The sequence below is a fragment of the Caretta caretta genome, chromosome 8 (genome assembly GCF_965140235.1).
Source record: "Caretta caretta isolate rCarCar2 chromosome 8, rCarCar1.hap1, whole genome shotgun sequence".
NCBI classification, from domain to species: Eukaryota; Metazoa; Chordata; order Testudines; family Cheloniidae; genus Caretta; species Caretta caretta.
In genome coordinates this window covers 15,152,465-15,175,403 of record NC_134213.1, presented here as the reverse complement: position 1 = coordinate 15,175,403, position 22,939 = coordinate 15,152,465, and the positions used below count along the sequence as shown (strand labels likewise).

Below are 22,939 nucleotides of genomic sequence, written 5' to 3'. Positions count from 1 at the left end.
TACAAATCCTGTCAGATTCCCAGCAGGAAACACTTCTTATTAGAGGCACAGTGTGAGGCCAATCATCATAAAGAAAAAACACTGCTTCTGGCAGGAAAATTTTCCATATCCCCAGTCCTTCATGTGAAATACCAGGTTCCCTAAGACTAAGAAGATCCTGCCTTTAAAGGGACACTGTAGACTAGTCTTGGACCTGAAATGTACATTTCTTCTTTTTTGTATTTATTTTTTAAAAGGGGGAAAAGGAAGATCTGAAGAACCCGCTTACAAATTAAAAAGAAAACGGCATGATTTCAAAAACAACAATGAACCTAAATATCTTAAACGGAATCTCTATTACTGAGACTCCCCAATACAATAACATTTCCCTAGTGCACCAGAACCCAGAAGTGAAATAATTTACCCCAAAGTGAAAGGGATTAGTCTAGTTCCGTCATCCAAGCTGAATGAAATGCAAAAGAAGCTTAAATTAAGAAAAATACATTCAGATTTTATAATGTTTACTTTTTAATTACCTATGAGTTTTATGCTGACAAAATCTCTGCAGAAGAGAGTATTTCATTTTTAATCCTTTACAAAATGAACACCAATAACTTAACAATCAATGCTCCTGGCCTGGTTCTGTGGCTGCAAAACTTGTCAGGGATTCACCAGCCTCATGTAAAAATCACTAGGAGAACAGAACCAGGTGTAAAGTAAGAGAGAAAAAAGGATGGTGCTGGCCTAGAATGAAGATCTGAATTGTCCAGCTTGCTGACCATTTGGTTGATATCTGTCATCAGTTTTGGAATTCCAGACTCTGACAACATTGTGCTGCCATGTTACCAGAGGTTGGCATTGTAATAAACTCCATGTGGGAGGGCAGGGGGCAGTTCTTCAAAAAATCTTTTTAAATAGTGTTGCACTTTTAAGATACCCTATTAAAATCTTGTAAAAGAAAGGCTCCACTGTGCTAGTTAGGTCTCGTCATGAGAGGATGGAAGAAGGGGAGGAGACAATAGTCATTTACAAGCTTCAACTCCAGCACTTTCTACTCGCTTCCTCCCAATAATGAGGTTCTTGGGTACGTACAGTTGTGCACTGTCAAAAGACACAAAGGCACAATTGGATCCTGCTGTTACTGCCAGCTAATCATGCATTTGCCCTGCAAGCCTAGAATGGAATAGAACTTCTATGCCTAGGAGTACCATGGCTAATCTCATATTTCACGCTTTTCCAAAAGTAAGTTTTTGGCCCTTCTCCTTGCCTACAAAATGTAAACGGCTGCTAGGGTTGAAAGCTGATTTTCCCAAAGATCATAGCTTATTCTCAGGCCTCCTGCACTCACCCAGGCCTGGTCTTTGGGATCTGTAACGCTCATAGCCACATATTCTTCCAGGTCTTGGAGGACCCCAGGCCGCACTGTGGGTGTGGGGGAGCAGTGCCACCTAGAGTGCACGGATGATGTTTTTAGGGCTCCCACAAACTCCCTCAGAGTCACTTGCCTACAGCAGGGGACTGGCAGTAACCTGATGATGGTAAAGCAAGGCAGTGATATTCGACGGAACCCGGAATTGTCTGCCTGCCCTTCATCGCCTCCCCAGGCCAGACCTGGTCTCAGTGATACGGACAAAGTGGGCAGTGCTTTGGAATGGCAGGGTGCAGAAAACCGTTCTGTTCCAGCCAGCCATGTCCACAATGTGGCGGGTGGAGAGTCTGCCAGCCCAAACACCAAATAACATTGGGCCACTCTGTAGCACCTCTTTTCTTCGGCTCTCAAATGCCTTTGCAAACATTTGGGCCCAATCCTGCTCACCGGTGGAAGTTGCGTCACTGCATCCGATGAAGTGAGCTGTAGCTCACGAAAGCTCATGCTCAAATAAATTGGTTAGTCTCTAAGGTGCCACAAGTACTCCTTTTCTTTTTGCGAATACAGACTAACACGGCTGTTACTCTGAAACCTGCTTTCAGTAGGTACAAGATATTGCTTGTCATGAATTAAGTCTTGCAAATAGCCTAGTGAGGTAGGAAAATATTCTCAGTAATTTTACGTACAGAGAAACTGAGGCACAAGAAAGCTGTGTTACCAAACTCTGGCAATTTTATCCCAAGCCTTGCAATAGTTGTTGTTTTTCCTTAAAGTCCCAGCTCCTTGAGTCATGTGGGAATATCAGTCTTCTTGCAGAGAAAAGCTTGAAAATTTAAATCCTAAAGGCCCAAAACTCACAAAGTGAACAAAACATTTATTGTTTAAAATCTCGTGGCTTTTTAAGACAATCTCATAATTTTTGCAGTCTGGCTCACGATTTTTGTAGGGTTGGAGACGAGTGGACAACATTCAGCTAAACTATGGGCTTTGTTATGTTCTATAGGAAGCTGACTGTGGGACTGCAATTAGAACGGAGACCTCTGACTCCCAGTATTATGTCTGTTCATGTAAATGCCACTTATTTAAATTGAAACGGTGGGCGAGGTCATATCTTTTATTGGACCAACTTCCATGGGTGAGAGAAACAAGCTTTTGAGCTTACACAGAGCTGTCCTTCAGATCTTCAGCACCCGAAGAAGAGTTCTGCGTAAGCTCAAAAGCTTGTCCGTCTCACCAGCAGAAGTTGGTCCACTAAAAGATATTACCTCACCGACCCTGTTTCTCTAATATCCTGGGACCAACATGGCTACAACAACATTGAATACATTTATTTAAATAGGCAACTGATATTCTATTAATTATGCCCCCAACTGTTTCTAAAATATTACATCTGTATGAATGTTTCTAGGAAAACAGCTGCCGTGTGCATCCAATCTGCAAACCTGGACACCTTCCACAGGATGCCCAAAGTCTGAGTTTGGATGCAGTAAGCACACAGATGCTAATCTGGGCTGTGCGTTCAGGTACCCAGGTTTCAAACCTGCCCTCTGGGAGTTCACCGCCTTTGGAACATTTATTGCTGGAGACGTGTTCGTGTGTTCAGTCATTCCAAGTCTCAGCACAAAGGAGGTGAGCTTGAAAACAACAAGAACCAGAACAGTCAGTTTCCGGGTTTCCTTTCAAAGTGCTTTCCAGGCCTGTGGAATGATTCAGTAGAGAATTACATAGAGGCTGTCAGCCAGGTCTTTTTCTCAAGGGATGATGTGGCTCAGCCCAGAGTGTGGAGTCTAATCCTTCCACAGGCAAGCAGCCAATGTATGCACACCTGTGCAATAACACGGAAAATCTGAGCAGAGGTTTGCCAGTGACCAGGTAATACCTTTGCACACTGTCACAATCTCATTTCCCAGCATCCACATAAGCAATGAAAGAAGATGAAGGTTGCTGGCTGGGTTAGTTGCTGAAGTGGTTGTGGCCGGTGGGACCGGAGTGCCAGGAGCATGTGTGAACAAGCTCTCTACAATGGAAGTGCAGAGGAGGTTGCTAATCCTGTTTGAGAACTTGTGGAAGTGGGAGAGCCAAAATCCAGCCTCTGAAGTATCCCAAAGACTGAACTAAAGACATTCCTGCCCAGTCACACACCAAATGCTTTACATAGACGTCTACAGCTCTGCCTCAAGCACTAATCTCTTTCAAGTGGTCCAGACACACCAAACTGGGCTGGATGAAAGCAAGGCTGTGGTTTTGTTTTCAAGTTCAATACATTTCTTTCCACATACTTAAGATCAGTGTCACTGCATCACACCAGATTTCAGCTGTCCCAGCCCGTGTGTGTAATGTGAAGGAGACAATGCAGAGACCTTCCTCACTTGTGCCTCTGCCACAGCTTGGGTGGGGGCTGTCTGGTGTTGTTAGCCCCCTGACATAGCTAGGAAGGATGAAGAAAGAGAGGTCCAGTGGTTAAGGCTTTGGCCCATGACTTGGCAGAGGAGGGTTCAAATCCCTGTGTGACCAAGTCACTTAACCTCTCTGAGCCTCAGTTTCCCATCAGTAAAATGGGAATAACAGCATTTCCCTGCATCAAAGAGGTGTTATGAGGACAAATACACTAAAGATACTACAGTAACAGGCAGCAAGCGGTGGAGCCAACTCTTGCGGTAGATGGGCAGAGAGTGTCAGGGTCCTCGCCTCATATCCTGTTCCCACTCATCAGAGTAACTGGGTACAGCTGCAGGGGGATGTGTGACTACACTCTGCTATGGTTCAAAGGGTGGCATTGCTTCTTCTTCATTGTATGCTCCCCAGCGTAATTCTGGCAAAGTCAGCAGAAATTCTCCCAGCCATTCCTGTTGCACTGTACCACGACCTGCTCAGTGCTGTAAAGCCAAGCTCTGGCCTACTCTGATGAGTGAGCACCATACAGTTACCTCTGTGGGGAGCAGTCACCTTAGTATCGAAGCACTGATGTTCCAAGCTTGGAAGGGCTTTTAATGTGTACCTTTGGATCATAAAAACAAATAATTCTTCCTGTTACACCAGCACAACCTCAGTGAAGTCAACAGGATTGCTCCAGCATAGCTGTGAAGAGCATGTGACCCACTGACTCTTTCATGAGAAAAAGAGAAGGTGTTGAAACATGTAGGCTTTCCCCCTTGTAGGGCGTATTATATTCATAGGTAACAAACCGACGTAGAGGACCCTAAGAATTAGGAGGCTTGGGGGACTCTTTGGAAAATTCTGTATGTACAAACAATCTAAGATGCTGTCTTCCTTACCATTCTCTCCGGCTTCTAACATGCCCTGCAAATACCGGAACGATCCAGACTGCTTAGGCTCTGAAGCTGGCTTTTCATAATCCTGGAGCATCTTGTACACATCTGACTCCATGTCAATCCCATTTCTGCTTCTCGGGAGAGGTTTTAAAGGGTCAGCACTATTTAAAAGCAAAGCAATGTCAGATGGTAAGCAGCCATTGCATTCAGGAAAGGAACAAGATTCACAGCTAATTAGGGAAGGGTGAACTCCATGGGGTTGGAAGTTTTATGAGCAGCCCCAAATGTTCTGTGCTTCACCAAACAAGTCTGCATTTCATTAAACTTTTTCACCCATAAATTATATCCACGTTTATTTTCACAGAGATTTAATTAAATACTCCATTCTCATGTTTTCTACCTACAGCAAAGCTTGCTCTAGGGAAACAAACATGCAAATCATGAAAGATAAACTAGTATGTTGCTTGCTCTTCTATTGTGCAATATAACTAAGACTTGACCAGTTACCAAGAGTCTTAGGCAAAGGGCAGCTGCTAAAAAGCTTCGTAAATTACTGTGCCACACATGAAATGTACTGAAAAAATTCATTAAACTAATGACTCAGTGCTATGGAAGCCACCCATCCATAGTTAAATGACCTGACATCTGAGGTATTTTTTGTTGTTGCCAACCACAGCCCCTGTGGATATGACGACAGGTTTCAGAGCGGTAGCTGTGTTAGTCTGTATCAGCAAAAAGAACGAGGAGGACTTGTGGCACCTTAGAGACTAACAAATTTATTTGCGCATAAGCTTTTATGGGCTAAAACCCACTTCATCGATGCATACAGTAGGAAGATAATACAAACACACACAGAGAACATGAAAAAAGGGGAGTTGCCATACCAACTCTAACGAGAGTAATCAATTAAGCTGGGCTATTATCAGCAGGAGAAAAAAACTTTTGTAGTAATAATCAGGATGGTCCATTTCAAACAGTTGACAAGAAGGTGTGAGTAACAGCAGGGGGAAAATTAGCATGGGGAAATAGTTTTTAGTTTGTGTAATAACTCATCCACTCCCAGTCTTTATTCAAGCCTAATTTAATGGTGTCCAGTTTGCAAATTAATTCCAGTTCTGCGGTTTCTCATTGGAGTCTGTTTTTGAAGTTTTTTTGTTGAATAATTGAGACTTTTAGGTCTATTTCCCCATGCTAATTTTCCCCCTGCTGTTACTCACACCTTCTTGTCAACTGTTTGAAATGGACCATCCTGATTATCACTACAAAGGTTTTTTTTCCTCCTGCTGATAATAGCTCACCTTAATTGATTACTCTGGTTAGAGTTGGTATGGCAACTCCCCTTTTTTCATGTTCTCTGTGTATATATCTCTTCCTACTGTATTTTCCACTGCATGCATCTGATGAAGTGGGCTTCAGCCCACGAAAGCTTATGCTCAAATAAATTTGTTAGTCTCTAACGTGCCACAAGTACTCCTCGTTCTTTTTGTGGATATGATGTTATCTCCAGTGAACGCACCTTTCTAATCCAGTTTCCTTCTGGATAATTCTGCATTGAAAAGGCCAGTGGTATTTGTCCGAGAAAGTCCAAGTGTTAAAAAAACAATAAAAATACCGGGCCCCGAAAAATGACCACTAAACAAATTAAAAAAACACCCTCCAGACGTCCTATTTTATCACATTCTCTCCCATGTTCTTTGATCCCACATTGTCTGTTTAGATTGTAAATTCTTTGGGGCAGGGGATTGTCTATGTTCAAAGCACCAAGCACAATATTGTGTGCAACTGAAACAAACAATATATAGTAACGAAGGCCCTGATTCAACAATCCATCCTAATACAGCAAAGCTCTAAAAGGACATGCTTATGTTCCATTGACTTCAAAGAGACTTTAGCAAATGCTTACGCACATTGTTGAACAGAGAAGGTCTTAAGCGTATGTTTAAATGCTTTTGTTGAACTGGGGCCTGATAGCATAATATAGCACCTGGGGGCAGGGACTTTGTCTTACTTGTCTGTAAAGTGCCATGCACGTCAATGTCTTTATAAAAACAATAAAAATAGCCAGAGCTCTTAATCCCCATCAGACAGCATAACACATCTTACTCATCATGAGTCACTGTCTCCACCAGCATTGCATTCATGCTAGTACATAAATCAAACAAAATTCACTTTCAACAATGCAAAAGGTTGCATTTTCTGGAAGTAATCTGAATCTCAGACTCCTGCTGTGCCCAGCTTCTGTTTGGAATGTGCAGTTGTTGGTGGGAAACTTAGGAACTCAAAGCTAAACCTGCAAGATCGGACAAGCAGGACTTGATTTTTCTAACATTCTAATGGGCAGTTAGTGATCTCTTCATCAAGTCAGCAGTGGCAGGACTGGATTGGTCACCACGGATGGAGATGCCATTATATACAGTAGAGGAACAAGATCCACAACTAATTAGGGAAGGGCGTACCACATACTCCATGGGGTTTAAGGTTCTGCAAACTTCCCTGGGTGTTCTGTGTGTCACCAAACAAGTCTGCATTTGATTAAACATTTTCATCCATGCATTACATTCTACTTTATTTTCACAAAGATCCAATTAAACTCCCTTTCCTCCCGCAATGTTTTTCTGCCTATAGGGAAGCCTGTTCTAGGGAAACAATTATGCAAGCCATGAAGCAATCTATGCATAATTCTCTGAAGATTGTGATGCCCATGAAATCTTGAGTCAGCGAGCTGAGCTGTTGCTGCTGAGAATCGTTGAGTGGACATGGGACTGCAAGTTGTTGCAGCATCTACCACCGGTGACTTGAACCTGACTCTGCAGATTCTGTGCCAGTTGCTCCGGTGTCCTTTCTGCATGTCTGAAGTTCCCTAACTACCTTGTTACAGTGCTGTCATCCGTCAAGTCACGTGTTTTCAACTAGGGAGTAAACTTGTGTTTTATCAAATCCAGGCAAATCACATACTTGGAAAAGACTGAGTTCATGACCCAATTTTGAACCTATGAATGCGTTCAAAATCAAGCACAAATGCACTCACTCATCACTTAGGCTAATCCCCCTGTTTTTAACCAAGGTATACAAAGCCAAATTCTGCTCTCAGTGATTCCTGTGCCATCTCAACAACTTCAGCATCATTAACATCAATGTGGCTGTAAGAATGTAACAGAGGGCAGAATTTGGCTCATCACCCCGAGGTGTGAATTAGTACAGACACACAGTACTCCACAATCTGAAAAAGCTTCTTCAACCACTGGGAATTAATATGGGCATTTTTCCTAGTTCAGAACTGTGACATAAATTACCAACAGCCTCAAACAAAGATACTCCAGTACGCAAGCTGGGCTGCATCAAAGTTTCAGCTATTCAGCGGAGCTGTGTGTGGCTAGAAAAGTGTTTTCTTTTCTATAAGCACTAATATACCTCAGCCTGCCAAACAGCTGCATTCACCTAGATTTATAGATGTACCAATTTATTGGACTTAGTTTTGTATGAAAACCATAATCCCAAAATCTGCTCCAAAGCTTCACTTGGAAGACTAGTCACTATATAATAGAAATCATAGCTTCTACGGGGCAAAAACCTTTGATAAGCGTCTGGTGGACAAACGCTTCCTTAAAACAAGATACTGAAGTTTATGACAAACTCAGGACCATTAGCATCATCCCACATTGGGATCTCATCTGGTGATTGCTACCCTATCCAGTTCCATTAGCAGTAAAAGGATCTGAATCAAGTAGGGTCCAAATTCAGTAGTGATATAAATGATGGGGTAAGTTATACAATGGGTGTCAGTCACAAAAGGCTATGCCTGGCTGTAATTGATGAACTAGAGTAAAATGTACTAGTTTGGCATTAAATGGACAGGCAAAACAAAAGTACAACTTCAGCCAACCTGATATCCACACCAGCTTGGCATCCTACAGGTAAACTGGGAATGGTGTGGGGATAGGCAGAGTGGGGGAGATCTTGCTTTTATTTCACAGCTTCCTGTTAATTGTTTGCCCTCCTACATACATCCCTTCTGTCCCCCCACTCAGTTACATGTTATTTGCTCATCTACTAAATGTTTAATTGGTGCAATTTATGCCATTTGGCCACTGACATTACAGCACGTGTAGATTACAATTTGTGTAATTGGCACCACTGAATTTGGCCCACAGACTCTCACAGGTGTTACCCTCATTTGCTCTAGGAAGCCTTTTGCTGAAACTGGCCCTGGTCCTTTCTGGTGAGCACAGAATAACATGCCGACCTCCACCTCTGGAGAGACTGCAGAAGTTAACAGAGGTGGTTACAAAAATCCATCTGAAATCCACACTTGAAGGGCAACTGTCAACTTGTTTTTTTTTTTTTTAATTGAATACGTAAAAAAAAAAACCCCAGCAGTTGCTGACAGAACCTCATTAAATAGCATGTTCTGATTTTATTTTTACAGATGCCTTTGAAAATATTTACCCTGGTTCATGTACAGAAGGGTTTTTTCGTCCACAGAAAAACAGAGTAACTGGCTATATGGAAGAAACAATGAGAGTGACTCTGCACAGTGTGTCCTCAAATGTACAAAATAAACTTAAAAATAGAGAAAATCATTTTTATTGCCAATATCTGTCAGTTATGGTTACTTTAGGTGTTACTTGGAAGCATAATAGGTACACCATTTTCAGACAAAAATATGTTTTTTCCAAGTAGGAAACTTCCTTTCAAGGAAATGGCTAGTCAGAATGTTCAAACGTACAGACTATTGACCAGTTTTACTGAATACAGAGAAAGATGCAAGTACCAAGTCATCGTTGCTTATAGACCATCACTGGACTGGTTGTGTTGTAGCTCAGTTATGTGATGGAGCCAATCGTTCGTACTTCCAAAATACTAATATGTTATGTCAACATAAGCTAAACTGCATGAAGAGAACTTTTGCTGTAGCAAAGCCGTTTAGTTGTGTTTAGCAGAATGGGGTTCTGGTCCTTGATTGGGCTCCTAGGCGCTATGATAATACAAACAATAATAAATATCTAGCTACCTTGGTATAACATGCTTATGTATTGTACTGAGTGCCATAAGGGGCACACAAACATCAGCCGCACACGGCATAGACCTACATAAAATAAACAAACACTGACTTCTGCTCCCATATGGCATTTTGATTAGAAACTTGAACCTTCAGCTCCAAGAACCCGGGTTCCCCATGAATGTGGGATGGCTGCCATCTTTGCTGGAATATTCAAAATTAGACCAGGAACCTTCAGAGCTAAGAGCTCTGCAGCTTGCGCTCAAAAGCCAGCGCACCCTACCTGTGCTGTACCAGATGTCTATCCTTGAGGGACAAGGCACGGAGGGGGAGGGACCTGTTATGTAACCCTCTTCCCCCCACCCAAAGCATAACACTTTATATAAACTGCTATTTAAAAATGTCAAATTCCACCATTAACTGTTAGCAACATAATCACACGATCAGAGCTTTTCTCACACCTGTGTGGCGAAGCAATATGGAGCCCACTCATCTGTGCTGGCAAACTGGATTCTACATTGTTATTTGGATAGAGTCGCGTTGGATTATTGTACTGCAAGTTCAAAATCTGTTTGTTGTCACTGGGGCTCCCTCCAGGAGCATAGGGCACTGGTCTTCGGCTCTGAGTGGGCCCATTATCCTAAAAGGGAGAAGAAACAGAAAACGGTAAGGTAAGTGGCTCCCAGTACTAAACAGCCACTCCAGCTATTCTTCACAGCCCATAATAGCATTTCATTTGTTGTGTGTAATAAGCAGAGGAAGAGAAAGAAATCCACCAGGAAAAAGGAAATTCACATTTGACCCATAATTAGATCTTGCTGAACTTGTGCAGCTTTCATTGGTCTGTAATTAAATAAGCTTGACTGTTTCTCAATATTCAGCTATTGCCAATTATTCTGCATTTCTTTATTTCCCTCATATGATCAATATTTATCTGTCCTGTGAAGGAAGAAAAAGGGGAATGATTCACATTTCAATTCTACCATTTCATAGAACAGTTGTGCACTGTTCCAATTTACTCCTGAGTCACACTGGTGCAAGTAAGATCAGAATCAAACCCCTGGGCTATGTATTCAGGTTACACAGGAGCCCAAATAAAGGGCCAGATCCTGACACCCTTTCTCACCTTGAATAACACCTTACTCCACAAATAGTTTAATTTATCTCAGTGGGACTGCTCTTGAAGTCAGGTGTTACTTGAAGTGACTAAGGGGATCAGAATTTATCTCAAGCTAATAACTTGGTATCTATATTTACATTTTTTGCTGGCTTTTTAGTGCCTGAGTGAAAATTAACATTTTGCAGGGCCAACCTGATGGAGGATCTGGTCTCTGTCGTATTTCCACCAAACAGGAACTGAAGCATTGTAAAAAGACTAGTTTTCATGTTATTTCAGCTATACGAAATATTAACAAGACCGTAAAAACCACTGACAAATATTCGATCCTGTGCACACCAGAAGGTACAAAACACATCAAAAGTAACATTTACTGCTAGAGGTGCTCCCTACCAACCAAGCTGTACCCATGTTTTATCTCCTTTTTAATATTCTGCTTGGTGAGCTATCACAAGAAAGAAGAACCACTAGACAGGTTATTTCATATCCAATTATCAAAAGCACCTGAAAACCAAAGGACATACTCTTCCACTTGCCCTGTGCTTGTTAGTTCCATTTGTGCTAGTCAGGTTCATGTCTGTATTGATGGAAGAATAGACATTTACATGAGAGACATTTTAATTGTAATGTATTCTGGGCCGGATCCAGGAGCTATGCTGATCTATACCAGCTGAGGATCTGGCCCTCAGTTTTCAACATTCTCGTATATTTAAGGCTCGTGAAAAGCTAAGGAGAAAAACCACATTGTGACCAAGTAATGGAGTGCACAGTTTGGGGTCTATTACCAGGTTTACTTTTGACTGAAATCATCCAATAAATGCTAATTGGAAACAAAAGTTTATCATCACTGGCATATAGAATGAAATAATTTTATGTCCAAGTACATTAAAAATGAATTGGTAAGAAAAATAAAAACAGACCCAGCCAGAGGCAAGGTTTTTAGCATCCAATCCTGAAATTCTTCCTCAAGAAAAAGAAAAGGAGTACTTGTGGCACCTTAGAGACTAACAAATTTATTAGAGCATAAAACTCTTAACAATATCAGTGGGACTTTTGCCTGAGTAAGAACTGCAAGTCTGGGGATATAGGGCCTGATCCTGCAACCACCTAACCATGTAACTATGTATGTGAACAGTCCCATTGGACTCAGTGTGACCATATGTATGCATGAAGTTACCCATGTGCTTATTAAGTAGTCGCAAAACTAGGACACCCTTTGTAATGCTGTTTCAGAGACATATGGGGGGAATAATTGCTTCCAACATATTAGATCAAATTATCTGTTAAAAAATAATTTCTCGGCTGGGAATAATATTTCAGTTTTTTCACCCGAATGATCCTTTAAAAAACAAAAGGAAACAAAACAAAACCCATTAGGCCACAGTTCCCAATTCCCAGATTTACAATGTTATTTTAAGAGAAATAAAGCAAATACTTTCTACCATGCCCCAGAGGGGAAAATGAAGGCCATAAATGTTTGAGGGAAAGCAATAGTGTAAATTGGCCAGATGGTAAATCGTTTTTAGTAAAAAGCCATCGGTTCTTCAGAAGCCAATCCTGTAAATGTCTATGTCAAATAGGTCTGAAATTGCATTTCACTCCAAGGAAATTGAATGCTACCCTTTCCTGAGTCAGATGAAGAATGAAGAAACCACAGAGCAACAGACATAGGCTAGTCTGGGTCATGGCTGAGGTTTGACACTTCTGTTTTATATGGATGAGCCACTCAGAACTATTGGCCAAACTCTCCCCTGACAGATGCATGTGCGGCTCCCAGAGAAGCCAACACAAATACAACATGTGTGTCCATGGGGAGAATTTGGATTTAAATTATTTGGGCTGCATGTTTCCCTCTATTATGGAGTAGAGTATATCTGCTTTGGAGAAGAATGCATGTTATCTGAGAGCATTATGCCAATGACCCTGTGCATGCTCTCACTCTATCCCCACCCCATTGTAGGTACACAGTGAGTAGTTAGCACTCTCCAGATCGTGATGGGGTGTGCTGGAGGCAGTGAAACCAGGCTAGACTGCAAATTCATCCAACTTTAAGGGTTCTCAAGAGTAAATCTGCCTGAAGGTTAATTCTTGTTCAAGTAACATTATCTTCTCCCAACTGCCTTAACCCTTCTCCCTTGGGTGCAGGCACAAAGGGAGAGGCCCTTCGGTGGCACAAGCAACCACAGAGAGAAGCTGGAGAAGGATCCTCATTACCTTTTGAGCAGGTTTGGGATTCCTCTCCCTCTTGGTTGGACGATGCAAAGGAAAAACTTTACTGGCTTGACCCCAAGGGGTTTCTAGCATTTATTTCCCTCCCCTCATCTTGTCCTTTTTTCCATACAAGGGATGATTGGGGCCTTTACCATTAAGGTAACATGGGATCGTAGTCCATTTCTGGAATAAAATGCACTTTAATGTGGGCCTTGAAAGCAAGATCTCCTGGGGCTCCTTTAATCTGAGGCAGTTTGTAAACTGTCAGGCATTCATTTCTGTTGAACAAAACGATGTGTAAATCAACAGCAAATGTGTCTTAAAAAGCTAAAAAATGTTGCTTCGACACTCTCCAAAGTGCATAGAAATTCAGTGTTGGACACAGATTTATTCAATCTTGTGGGGGCCTTCCCAACTACTCCCGGTTAGGCAGTACAGTCTGGAATGGTATCAATTTGGTGACTAGAACAAATGGTTGTGAGGCCATTTGACAAGCAATGATGTCCCTTGCTGTGGTTTTGTGGTCAGCTGAAGACCTGTACCACAGGTCTTTATTGGCTCCATTCTATTTCCTAACAGTCCTAGCCTGCACCTCCATGGCACTATTTCGGCTCAGGTTAAAATGAAGCAGGTCTGTTCCAGACAGGATTCCAGCACAGACCCCATGCCTGGTACCTCAGAAAGAAACCAAACACCAGCTGGTTTTACTTTAAGAACAATCATACCAATTTTTTGAGCTTCTTGAAACCAAGGACAAACGCATTGCCTAAAGGCCCAATCCCGCCCTGACTGACATCTGTCATGGCAGGTTTGGACAAGTCGCAGAGTGAAGGGGCGATACCATGTCCCTAGTAAGCAAATGGCTAACTGGAGACCTGCGCACTCTTTTTCCTCCAAAGAGCTCAGGGCCAGATTTCCAAGTGTTCAGCACCCACAAATGGGGCCAGACTTCCAGAAGAGTTTGGCACCCTACAGCTCCCATCGTGGCATTTGCAGCCAGATTTGCAGAACAGCAGAGCACCAATCTGCTGAGCTCTTGAATAGCTGGCCACTTATTCCATTGCCAGCATGGGAACTGACCCCTTTGGAAAACCTGTCTTGAGGGGTTCAGGAGAGAGGCTATAAGAGGCAGGGCTCTGTGCCCAGGTGCTGAGGTTTGGTTGGATCCCATGCTGAGAAGGATTTTTGTTTTTCTCCAGATGCCTTTGCTTTGTTTGCATTCCTAGTTATGAAGATTTGCTCCTTTGGAAAAACCCTTGCAGATGGCTGTTATCTCATTTCCTGCTGACTCACCCTGGTAGCTCATGGGGCCCTTCTGCTGTAATGCTCTCTCCAGATTCCTGTCTTCTCAAAGGGGACTGAACTTCTTGATTGCATATTCACTACAGAGCTGAGTCCAACCTCTTTGTTTTCAGCCTGCTATGTCACTTCCCTGCAGTCACAAACAGTGAGCCTTTTGTATCACATGTAGCTCTGGTGATGTGAGGGCTGAGATTCATTTAATTTTAGTCACTCCTAATTAATCTGTAGTCATTATAACCATACACCATATGACTTTTTCATAATCACCTGCTCTCTCTGCTGTTTTCAAGGCTCTGCCATCAATTGACTTTAACTCATAGCACAATGGTTATTTCCCAGATGTTTGGCCAGTTTCCTAGAATTTCACTTGTGGGCAACTGCGAAGTGTTGTGCCAGGGTGGAGTGAAGGAATTACTGGCTACTGGGAGGTGCAGAAGACTAGTATTGTTGGAAGCAGCCACGCTTTATACTCCCTTTCCAGTGACAAGGTACGTGAGTATTATTATTATTTTTTTTTTGACCAACTTCTGATGGTTATGAGAGAGACGCTTTCAAGCCACATCTTGTTTCTCTTATATTCTGGGACGGACACAGCTACAACTACACTGCATACTCCCTTTCTACTCAGGATCACTCTCCTGCCCCAGTACATGCTCCCACTGTGACCTACTTCCCTTTATTGCCAGTTCTCAAACCCTTCCTCAGAGCCTGGGAGCTGACCTGATGGTATCTCCAGACCTTGAAAATCAAAGGACCAATTCCAAGTCCTACTGGAAGATTCCAATTGGCTTAAATGGGATTGGGTCAAAATGCACAAGAGTAGTCGCAGTCTTTGATGGCTTTATTTTCTTGGACCATGCTGCGGATTCAGGCTGTGGCTTGAGAGGAAAAACATGGAGAATATTCAGTCTTCTGGGAGCTCACTTGTCTTGGTTGTACTCCTTCGGTTGCCTGGATTGGTTTCAGACTCCTTTCTTAGTACCTGTCTCAGAGTTTTCAATGAAGGCCATGCAAGATTTTACATAGTACAAAACAGTCATGCCTTAGCCCTTAGAAACCTAGATCCAGATGGATTTTTTTCCTGCTCTCAACGTTTAAGATTATAAAAAAAGTACCCAGTTTGGTGGCTAATTTTCTTTACTCTGCCAGCTGTTTTCAGTTCTATAGAACTTATCCTAGTTAGAGGAGTTTTAAAAAAAAATCTGTATGGAGTTTCACTGCTAAGAACTAGTTATACCAAAGGGAATTATTTTGGTCTTCAAGAGAGAAGCATTAAAATCTATTTTCTCATGCTAGCCTTCCAAGATCAATTATAAACCACAACAAAATCAAATGGAGTTTGTAGCTGGCTTTTGGGACTCAATGGAAACTGGTTTGTGGGGATTCTCTCGCATGATTTGTGTTTGAGTCACAAATTAGTTTAACGTGAGGAGCTGAGGTGAGATCTCAATATCGGTTGGTCTGATTTTGTCATAAACAAGAAGATACTTAGAGAATCCTGGCAAGTTGTTGGTTTGCATCAGTTGAAAACAAGAGGACTGTAATGTTCACGTCATGTCCAAAGTGCAGAAGGCACACTTCTACAGAAGGTTTTTATGGCTGAGGCCAAAGGAAGCAGAGCACAGGGCCAACCACAAGTGAAACTGGAAGTTGCAATTTTGAGGGATTTAAGAAGCCTAAACCTTCCCATATGGATTCTTGCCAAAAGGAGGAGACTGCAAGGGGCTGTTCAAGATGGAAGTCCATTTTAGGCACCACCACAGCTACATCACAGCTATGTGGATCTGCTGCTGCTGAGGTGAGATCGGGAATTGAGACTTTCAGAGCAGGGACAGTGTTATTAGAGGCCCTCGCACAATGGAGACCTGATCCTTTGGGTACCACTGCAGTACAAAATTACAATAATGTGATCTATTGCTGTCTGAATGCATGAACTGGTGCTGTGCTAGCTGTATGGTAGTCTCTCCACTGGCCAGCTCTGGGCCAGGCTTTCTACTTCTCCTATTATATGGATGGAGATCTCTAACTCCCTTCCTGACCCAAGGTGGGGGGAGAATACATAAGAGGAAAGATGACTGAGTAAAGGAGGAGAGCTTGGGGCCATGGTGAGGAAAGGGTATTTGGGGGGGAACACATCTGTTAGGAACTGGGACATGGAGAGCCTTGCCTAGCAGTTGGAGCAGGAGTCAGGCCTACAGGTCAGAGTAGGCATCCAGAGAGGAAAACTGAAGTAAGGGTCAGAACCAGAGTCAGAGGCCAGATGCCAGAGTCAATGATCAAGCCAGAGTCTGATATCAGCTGGTCTTAAGAGCAGGTCTGCTGATGCCCTCTGCTAATCGGGTGGCTTAGTCAATCTGGCCGTGCAACTGGGGTCCAGCTGCACTCTTTGGACTGCTGGGGGGTTAAGGTAGCTAGTAGGAAAGCAGGCTAGCTGCGAGCTCTTACTCTTGACAGCATTCTTCATAACATCAGTGGGTCCTAGATTCTCAAAATTCGCTTGATCAGCTACATTCACGTTTTGTGTTCTATCTATGTGAACACCTGTCACTGTTTTTCTCGGTGTATTTCCTAGGAACATTTAGTTCAACATCATGTTTTCCTCTTAAATATATACATCACCCATTTATTAATAATTTACACACCTCATCACTGCCTATACATTAACAGCTACTGATATATATGGCCTTATGGATGCAGTCCATACATCCTGATGAACTACTTCCAGAAATAGGAAAATGCAACACAATATGGCTCTGAGTATTTCTTTTGGCATGGCATAGAGGAAGTGAAAGGAAATTACATATATACATTTATGGTAATAGTAGCATTGGCAGCAATCCATGATTACCCTCATTAAGTGCATACTCTGATGAGGTACATTAAATTGGCTATTGTACTGGGAGCTACTGGATTTTTCCCCAGTAAATCCTCATTCACTAAAAGCCACATTCTGTCAGTCTTGCATGCACTGAGTAGTGCCTCACTCCACAAAGAATCTTAAGCAATGGCACTAAAGAATATACTTATCACAGTAAGAGAAGGGCGAAACTCACGTGTGCTGTCTATCAATAACCTGTGCCCTTTATTGTTACCAAACATCTCAGAACAGAAAGTACCAAGTGAACTGTTTTCTGAAGAAAACAATCAAGTTCACGAGATTTACATTAGGAATCCTGGAAAAGAAATGGGGCCTCCCACCTCACAATCAGATTTATTTGCTGAGTTCAGGTTTTCTTGAAACATGAACGCTTCTCAAATTTAACTCTTTATATGAAAACCTTTTATATTTTGTAACAGTTTTCAGGACTGAGGTAGAACATGTTTATACCAGTGATCCTTTGTGCCACAAGCTCTTACAGGTGTACACGGCTGGCTTTAAGGTGGCAACAGAAAAGCAGATACTTGTTTATCTCAAGTAGCTAGTTCAAACAAACCAGTGTAACTAAATGCAAGGACAAGGAAAAAGCTGCTGGCTCCGGAATGCTGGTTACAGAGTCCAGCACACATGAAAGGTTTTTGTTTGGGAGGATAATTAGCTATTTATAGTTAAACAAGTTCACTCCTGACCTTTCTTTATAAAGGATGGAACAGAATCTGGTTTTGCAAGGCTTCTTTCATATGCAGCATGTCCCATGGAACCTCAAAAAGCAATAAGATGCAGCAGGAAAATAGCCAAAAAGCCACCAGTACTGGACATCAAAGAGACCAAGTTCTCCGTACAACTATCTTTCTCTTGTCCTACAATGCACTAACGCTCTCTGTACTGATGTTAAAACACAAACTACTTTATTCTGCATCCATTTAAAAACTCTTAATACAAATATGTAAGTTTCTACATTGTTCTAATCACAATGGTATCTGCAATATATACAAGGGAAACAATAGAGACGTTCAAGCTGGTATTTGGAACAAAGAGTACATTGACATGTTATTAAAATTTAATTGAAAGGACACAAACTTTCTTTATCAACATGTTTAGAAAAATAAAGCACAAAGCCTACTGAAAAGCCGTCATGACATCATCATCTTAAATAGTCTGTTCTGACAGATCATCAAAGGGGGAAAAAACCCAGACTTCGGCTTGGCTGTCCAACAGCTAATGCCATTGATACAGAGCATTTCTCGGCCAGCCTGTCTGACAGCCCGAATACTTTAACACATAGTGCCTCTCTAAACAATCCAACAATTTTCTTAAAATGGAAATTTTGCAATTGAAGTAAAGTGATATTCTCAGCATTGGGGATTTCCTCATTTTTGAAAAAGGGAAAATTTCCTGCAGTTGAAAGATGACAAGTTGTTTGCATTTGTAAAACTATCCCCTGCTCTGCGTTTGATCTGAACAAAGAGTCAGCAATGAGCAAAAAGTGAGATCCACCTTCACGGGAGGCTCTTTCTATACTTCTTTCCATTCCTGGAAAGTCACTTTAGAATCCTGTCCAACTCACTAGTGTATCTTTTTTTCCCCACTAGCTCAGTGCAATTCTTTTAGCTACAGTTTCTCACCTATTACTCCATTCATGCCAAGACACAGCCAGTGAAGTTCCAAGGATCAAATGTTTTTGAAAATGCCTGGTCTCCTCCAGTCTCAGAGACACACAGGAGAGGATAAAAAGAAGTAGGATGGAGGTTTCAATAGAAATACAGAATTATACACCACTATGCCAACTTTACTATAACTAATGGTTTGTCTACAAAGCAAGCTAGTGCCTGGCAAGCCAGACTACAGCACACCACACCTTGCTGCACAGTAACTTGCCTTGTGTGGACACTGCTACAGTGATCCTGAAGTGAAGGTTAACGTACTGCTCCTCTGGGAGTTTCACTGCACTGTAGCAGGGTCTACACAGCAAGCTAGTGCTTGGCTAGCCAGTGCACTGTAGATTCACAGCCTGGCCTGCCACGCACTAACCTGCCATGTAGACAAGCCCTTGGGCCACTATATCAGTAAACGATATCAGTAAAAGTGCTACAATCCCCTAGTGTAGACACAGTTACATCAGTAAAACTGTGCTTATACTGGTGTAGCTATTAATGTACAGGAAGGGAAATATGCTATCCTGGTAGAAGCATGAGTTATACAAGTATAACTGTGTTCACAATAATGGTGGGACTGGTAAAACTATGATGGGGCAGTGGGAGAGAGACATTTCTAACCAACATAGTTTCACTGGTACAAAAAAATCCCTCTGAGTGTAGACCAGGCCTAAACTGAGTTTCATCATCACAGAAATTTGATCCCCATACTCATCAATACGGTGCTATGATTTTGCATTTAGGTTTGTTGCCCTCGCACAAATGCTTTTCTCCATTATTAATTCACTAAGGGCCAGACTCTAAACAACCTATTCATCTTGAGTCGTAACTTGATACATGAAGTAGTCCCATTCAAATCAATAGTAGTACTCAATGGGCCAGATCCACAGCTGGTGGAAATTAGTGTAGCTCCATTAACAGCTGAGGATCTGGCCCCACGTGAGTAAAGGTGGCACAATGTGGTTTTAATTATTTTGTGCCCTCGGTGTATATTAAGGAAGGGTTATGTGTCCAATATTTTTAAAAAATATATAGTCCATCTATATTAGACCAGGGTTATGGGTGGCAGTATGAAACCCTATGGTACTGTATGTCAGGGGAGAGGCATCAGGAATGTGCAGTTTAACAATCCTCAACTTTTTAAAATGAGTTTGTAAAACAAGCCTCGGAAGCTGAGCATATCTATCCAGCTAAACATTTCTAATATAAATGTTCTCCTAACAGGGAAAATATGCCATCAGCCAGGAATTTTGGAAAGAATTAGAAAATTACTCTCTCTCTCACTAAGGAAGACAACGTTTATCATATTTTGTAAATGCCTTTTTGTACAGTCAACAAAAAACATAAAACACGGCCTTTTTTCAAAATGTGACATGGAGCGCATGAGATTTAGACTGCCTGCTTAATGGGAATAATGGTGGGACTGAAAATTTCACAAGATCTTCCAGCAAGGATTTGCATCTAAGCCCTTTTCTTGGCAAGTGGAGGCGCTGCGTCCTCACTCCTAAGATGCTGGTGGCATCAAGAGCTCATTTATTCTCTGTTTTAGATATTGTCAATCTTCCAGAGCTAACTGCTCTATGTCCTCCTCACTCAGAGGAAGATATTCTGTGCTAGGCACGTGGTTTCTGAAAGTTTGGGAACTTTAGCTCTCTCATTCTGAATTTTGATACCTAGCTTGGCAAGATACATACACTCTTATTTGGTTTCAGAGTAACTGCCGTGTTAGTCTGTATTCGCAAAAAGAAAAGGAGGACTTGTGGCACCTTAGAGACTAACCAATTTATTTGAGCATAAGCTTTCGTGAGCTACAGCTCACGAAAGCTTATGCTCAAATAAATTGGTTAGTCTCTAAGGTGCCACAAGTCCTCCTACTCTTATTCGGCTTACTGCCTTCTGCATGCTTCCCAGCTTTGCTGCCTCAAATTCTGTTGATCTCAGATTTATTAGGATTTTATTATTTTATTCTCTTTGTAAGGGATTCTGCAAAATGCTATTATTTGTCTTTCTGTCTTTGTTCAGCTAGAGAGCTTCAACACTGGGCAGGATTCCCTATTATAAGGCAGAATTTTTAGATACAGTTGTATACTTAACTCTTAAACTTAAAGGTCTGTTCCAACTCCAAAGTTCATTTACTTCACTGGGTTTTGGCTCAGGCTCATAAAGGTTGGAAGTACGAACATTAGAAAACTACTAATGCCTTGTTATTCAAAACACTCACACCCTGTGAGATAGGTAAGTGTTATTAACCCCATTTTACACGTGAGTTAACTGAAGCAGAGAGGTTAAGGCCAAAGATTTCCAACTCGTGTGCCTAAAGGTTGTACCTAAATAAGTGGTGATTTTGAAAAATTCTGAGCAGCTGCAACTTTCAAGAACCAACCAAAGGCACCCAAGTATGAAAATGCTGGTTTAAGTGAATTCCACATGGCCACAAAGGTTTAGAACCAACAGCTCTGGGTTTAGAACCCAGCAACTCCTTAATCCTGTGCTCAGGGAACACATGGCAACCAGGTACCTAATTCCCATTGTGTTAGGCCCCTAACTGCCTTTAGTGCATTTGAAAATCTACCTACAAGGTTTATTTTTCTAAATCACAGGACCCAGCTTCTTCAGTCAGTTCTACAGATGCAATGCAGCTGGCATAAATTGAGCTGCCTGTGTGGAAGAGGGCACACAGGTTGAGACTCAGTGATGTACCTCAGATCTGCTGTGGTCAAAAACACACTACCATTTTGCAGTGCTCAGTTAATTACCTTGGGCACTTAAGGTTTAAGCTAGATGTTTACTGGAATAAAGATATGAGGCTTGATAGGTGTAAAACATTAGTTGAAAAATGTCATTTGGTGTTAGAGTAACTTTACAAAGGTATCCCTTGGGGAAATGTTTTTGCATTTGTAGCTGGTGGGAGCAGCCCTTCACTAGCAGGTCTCTCCTCTGGCCTTTTATATCTGGGTTCACATGTATTCCACAAAAAGATGACAAGAGTAAATCAAAGAACTGGAAGGGACCTCGAGAGGTCATCTAGTCCAGTCCCCTGCACTCATGGAAGGACTAATTATCTAGACCATTCCTGACAGGTGTTTGTCTAACCTGCTCTTTAAAATCTCCAATGATGGTGTCATAAATATAAAGGGAAGGGTAAACCCCTTTGAAATCCCTCCTGGCCAGGGGAAAGCTCCTCTCACCTGTAAAGGGTTAAGAAGCTAAAGGTAACCTCGCTGGCACCTGACCAAAATGACCAATGAGGAGACAAGATACTTTCAAAAGCTGGGAGGAGGGAGAGAAACAAAGGGTCTGTGTCTGTCTGTGTGTCTTTGTTGGGGATAGACCAGGAATGGAGTCTTAGAACTTTTAGTAAGTAATCTAGCTAGGTATGTGTTAGATTATGATTTCTTTAAATGGCTGAGAAAAGAATTGTGCTGAATAGAATAACTATTTCTGTCTGTGTATCTTTTTTGTAACTTAAGGTTTTGCCTAGAGGGGTTCTCTATGTTTTTGAATCTAATTACCCTGTAAGATATCTACCATCCTGATTTTACAGGGGGGATTTCTTCATTTCTATTTACTTCTATTTTTATTAAAAGTCTTCTTGTAAGAAACTGAATGCTTTTTCATTGTTCTCAGATCCAAGGGTTTGGGTCTGTGGTCACCTATGCAAATTGGTGAGGCTTTTTATCCAACATTTCCCAGGAAAGGGGGGGTGCAAGTGTTGGGAGGATTATTCATTGTTCTTAAGATCCAAGGGTCTGGGTCTGTAGTCACCTAGGCAAATTGGTGAGGCTTTTTACCAAACCTTGTCCAGGAAGTGGGGTGCAAGGTTTTGGGAAGTATTTTGGGGGGAAGGACGCGTCCAAACAGCTCTTCCCCAGTAACCAGTATTAGTTTGGTGGTGGTAGCGGCCAGTCCAAGGACAACGGGTGGAATATTTTGTACCTTGGGGAAGTTTTGACCTAAGCTGGTAAAGATAAGCTTAGGAGGTTTTTCATGCAGGTCCCCACATCTGTCCCTAGAGTTCAGAGTGGGGGAGGAACCTTGACAGATGGAGATTCCACAGCCTCCCTAGGCAATTTATTCCAGTGCTTAACCACCCTGACAGTTAGGAATTTTTCCTAATGTCCAACCTAAACTGCCCTTGCTGCAATTTAAGCCCATTG

General features: G+C 42.0%; 1 protein-coding gene across 1 annotated transcript in view; it reads right to left on the bottom strand.

The window, feature by feature from the left end:
- Window positions 1-22,939, bottom strand: part of PDLIM4 (PDZ and LIM domain 4) — a 101,292-nt gene that overhangs the window by 9,532 nt on the left and 68,821 nt on the right. The window contains exons 4-5 of the mRNA XM_048862527.2: window positions 10,081-10,259; window positions 4,624-4,781 (exon numbers count right to left, since the gene is read on the bottom strand). Coding sequence (XP_048718484.1) covers window positions 4,624-4,781; window positions 10,081-10,259 — 337 coding nt within the window. The remainder of the gene's footprint in view (window positions 1-4,623; window positions 4,782-10,080; window positions 10,260-22,939) is intronic.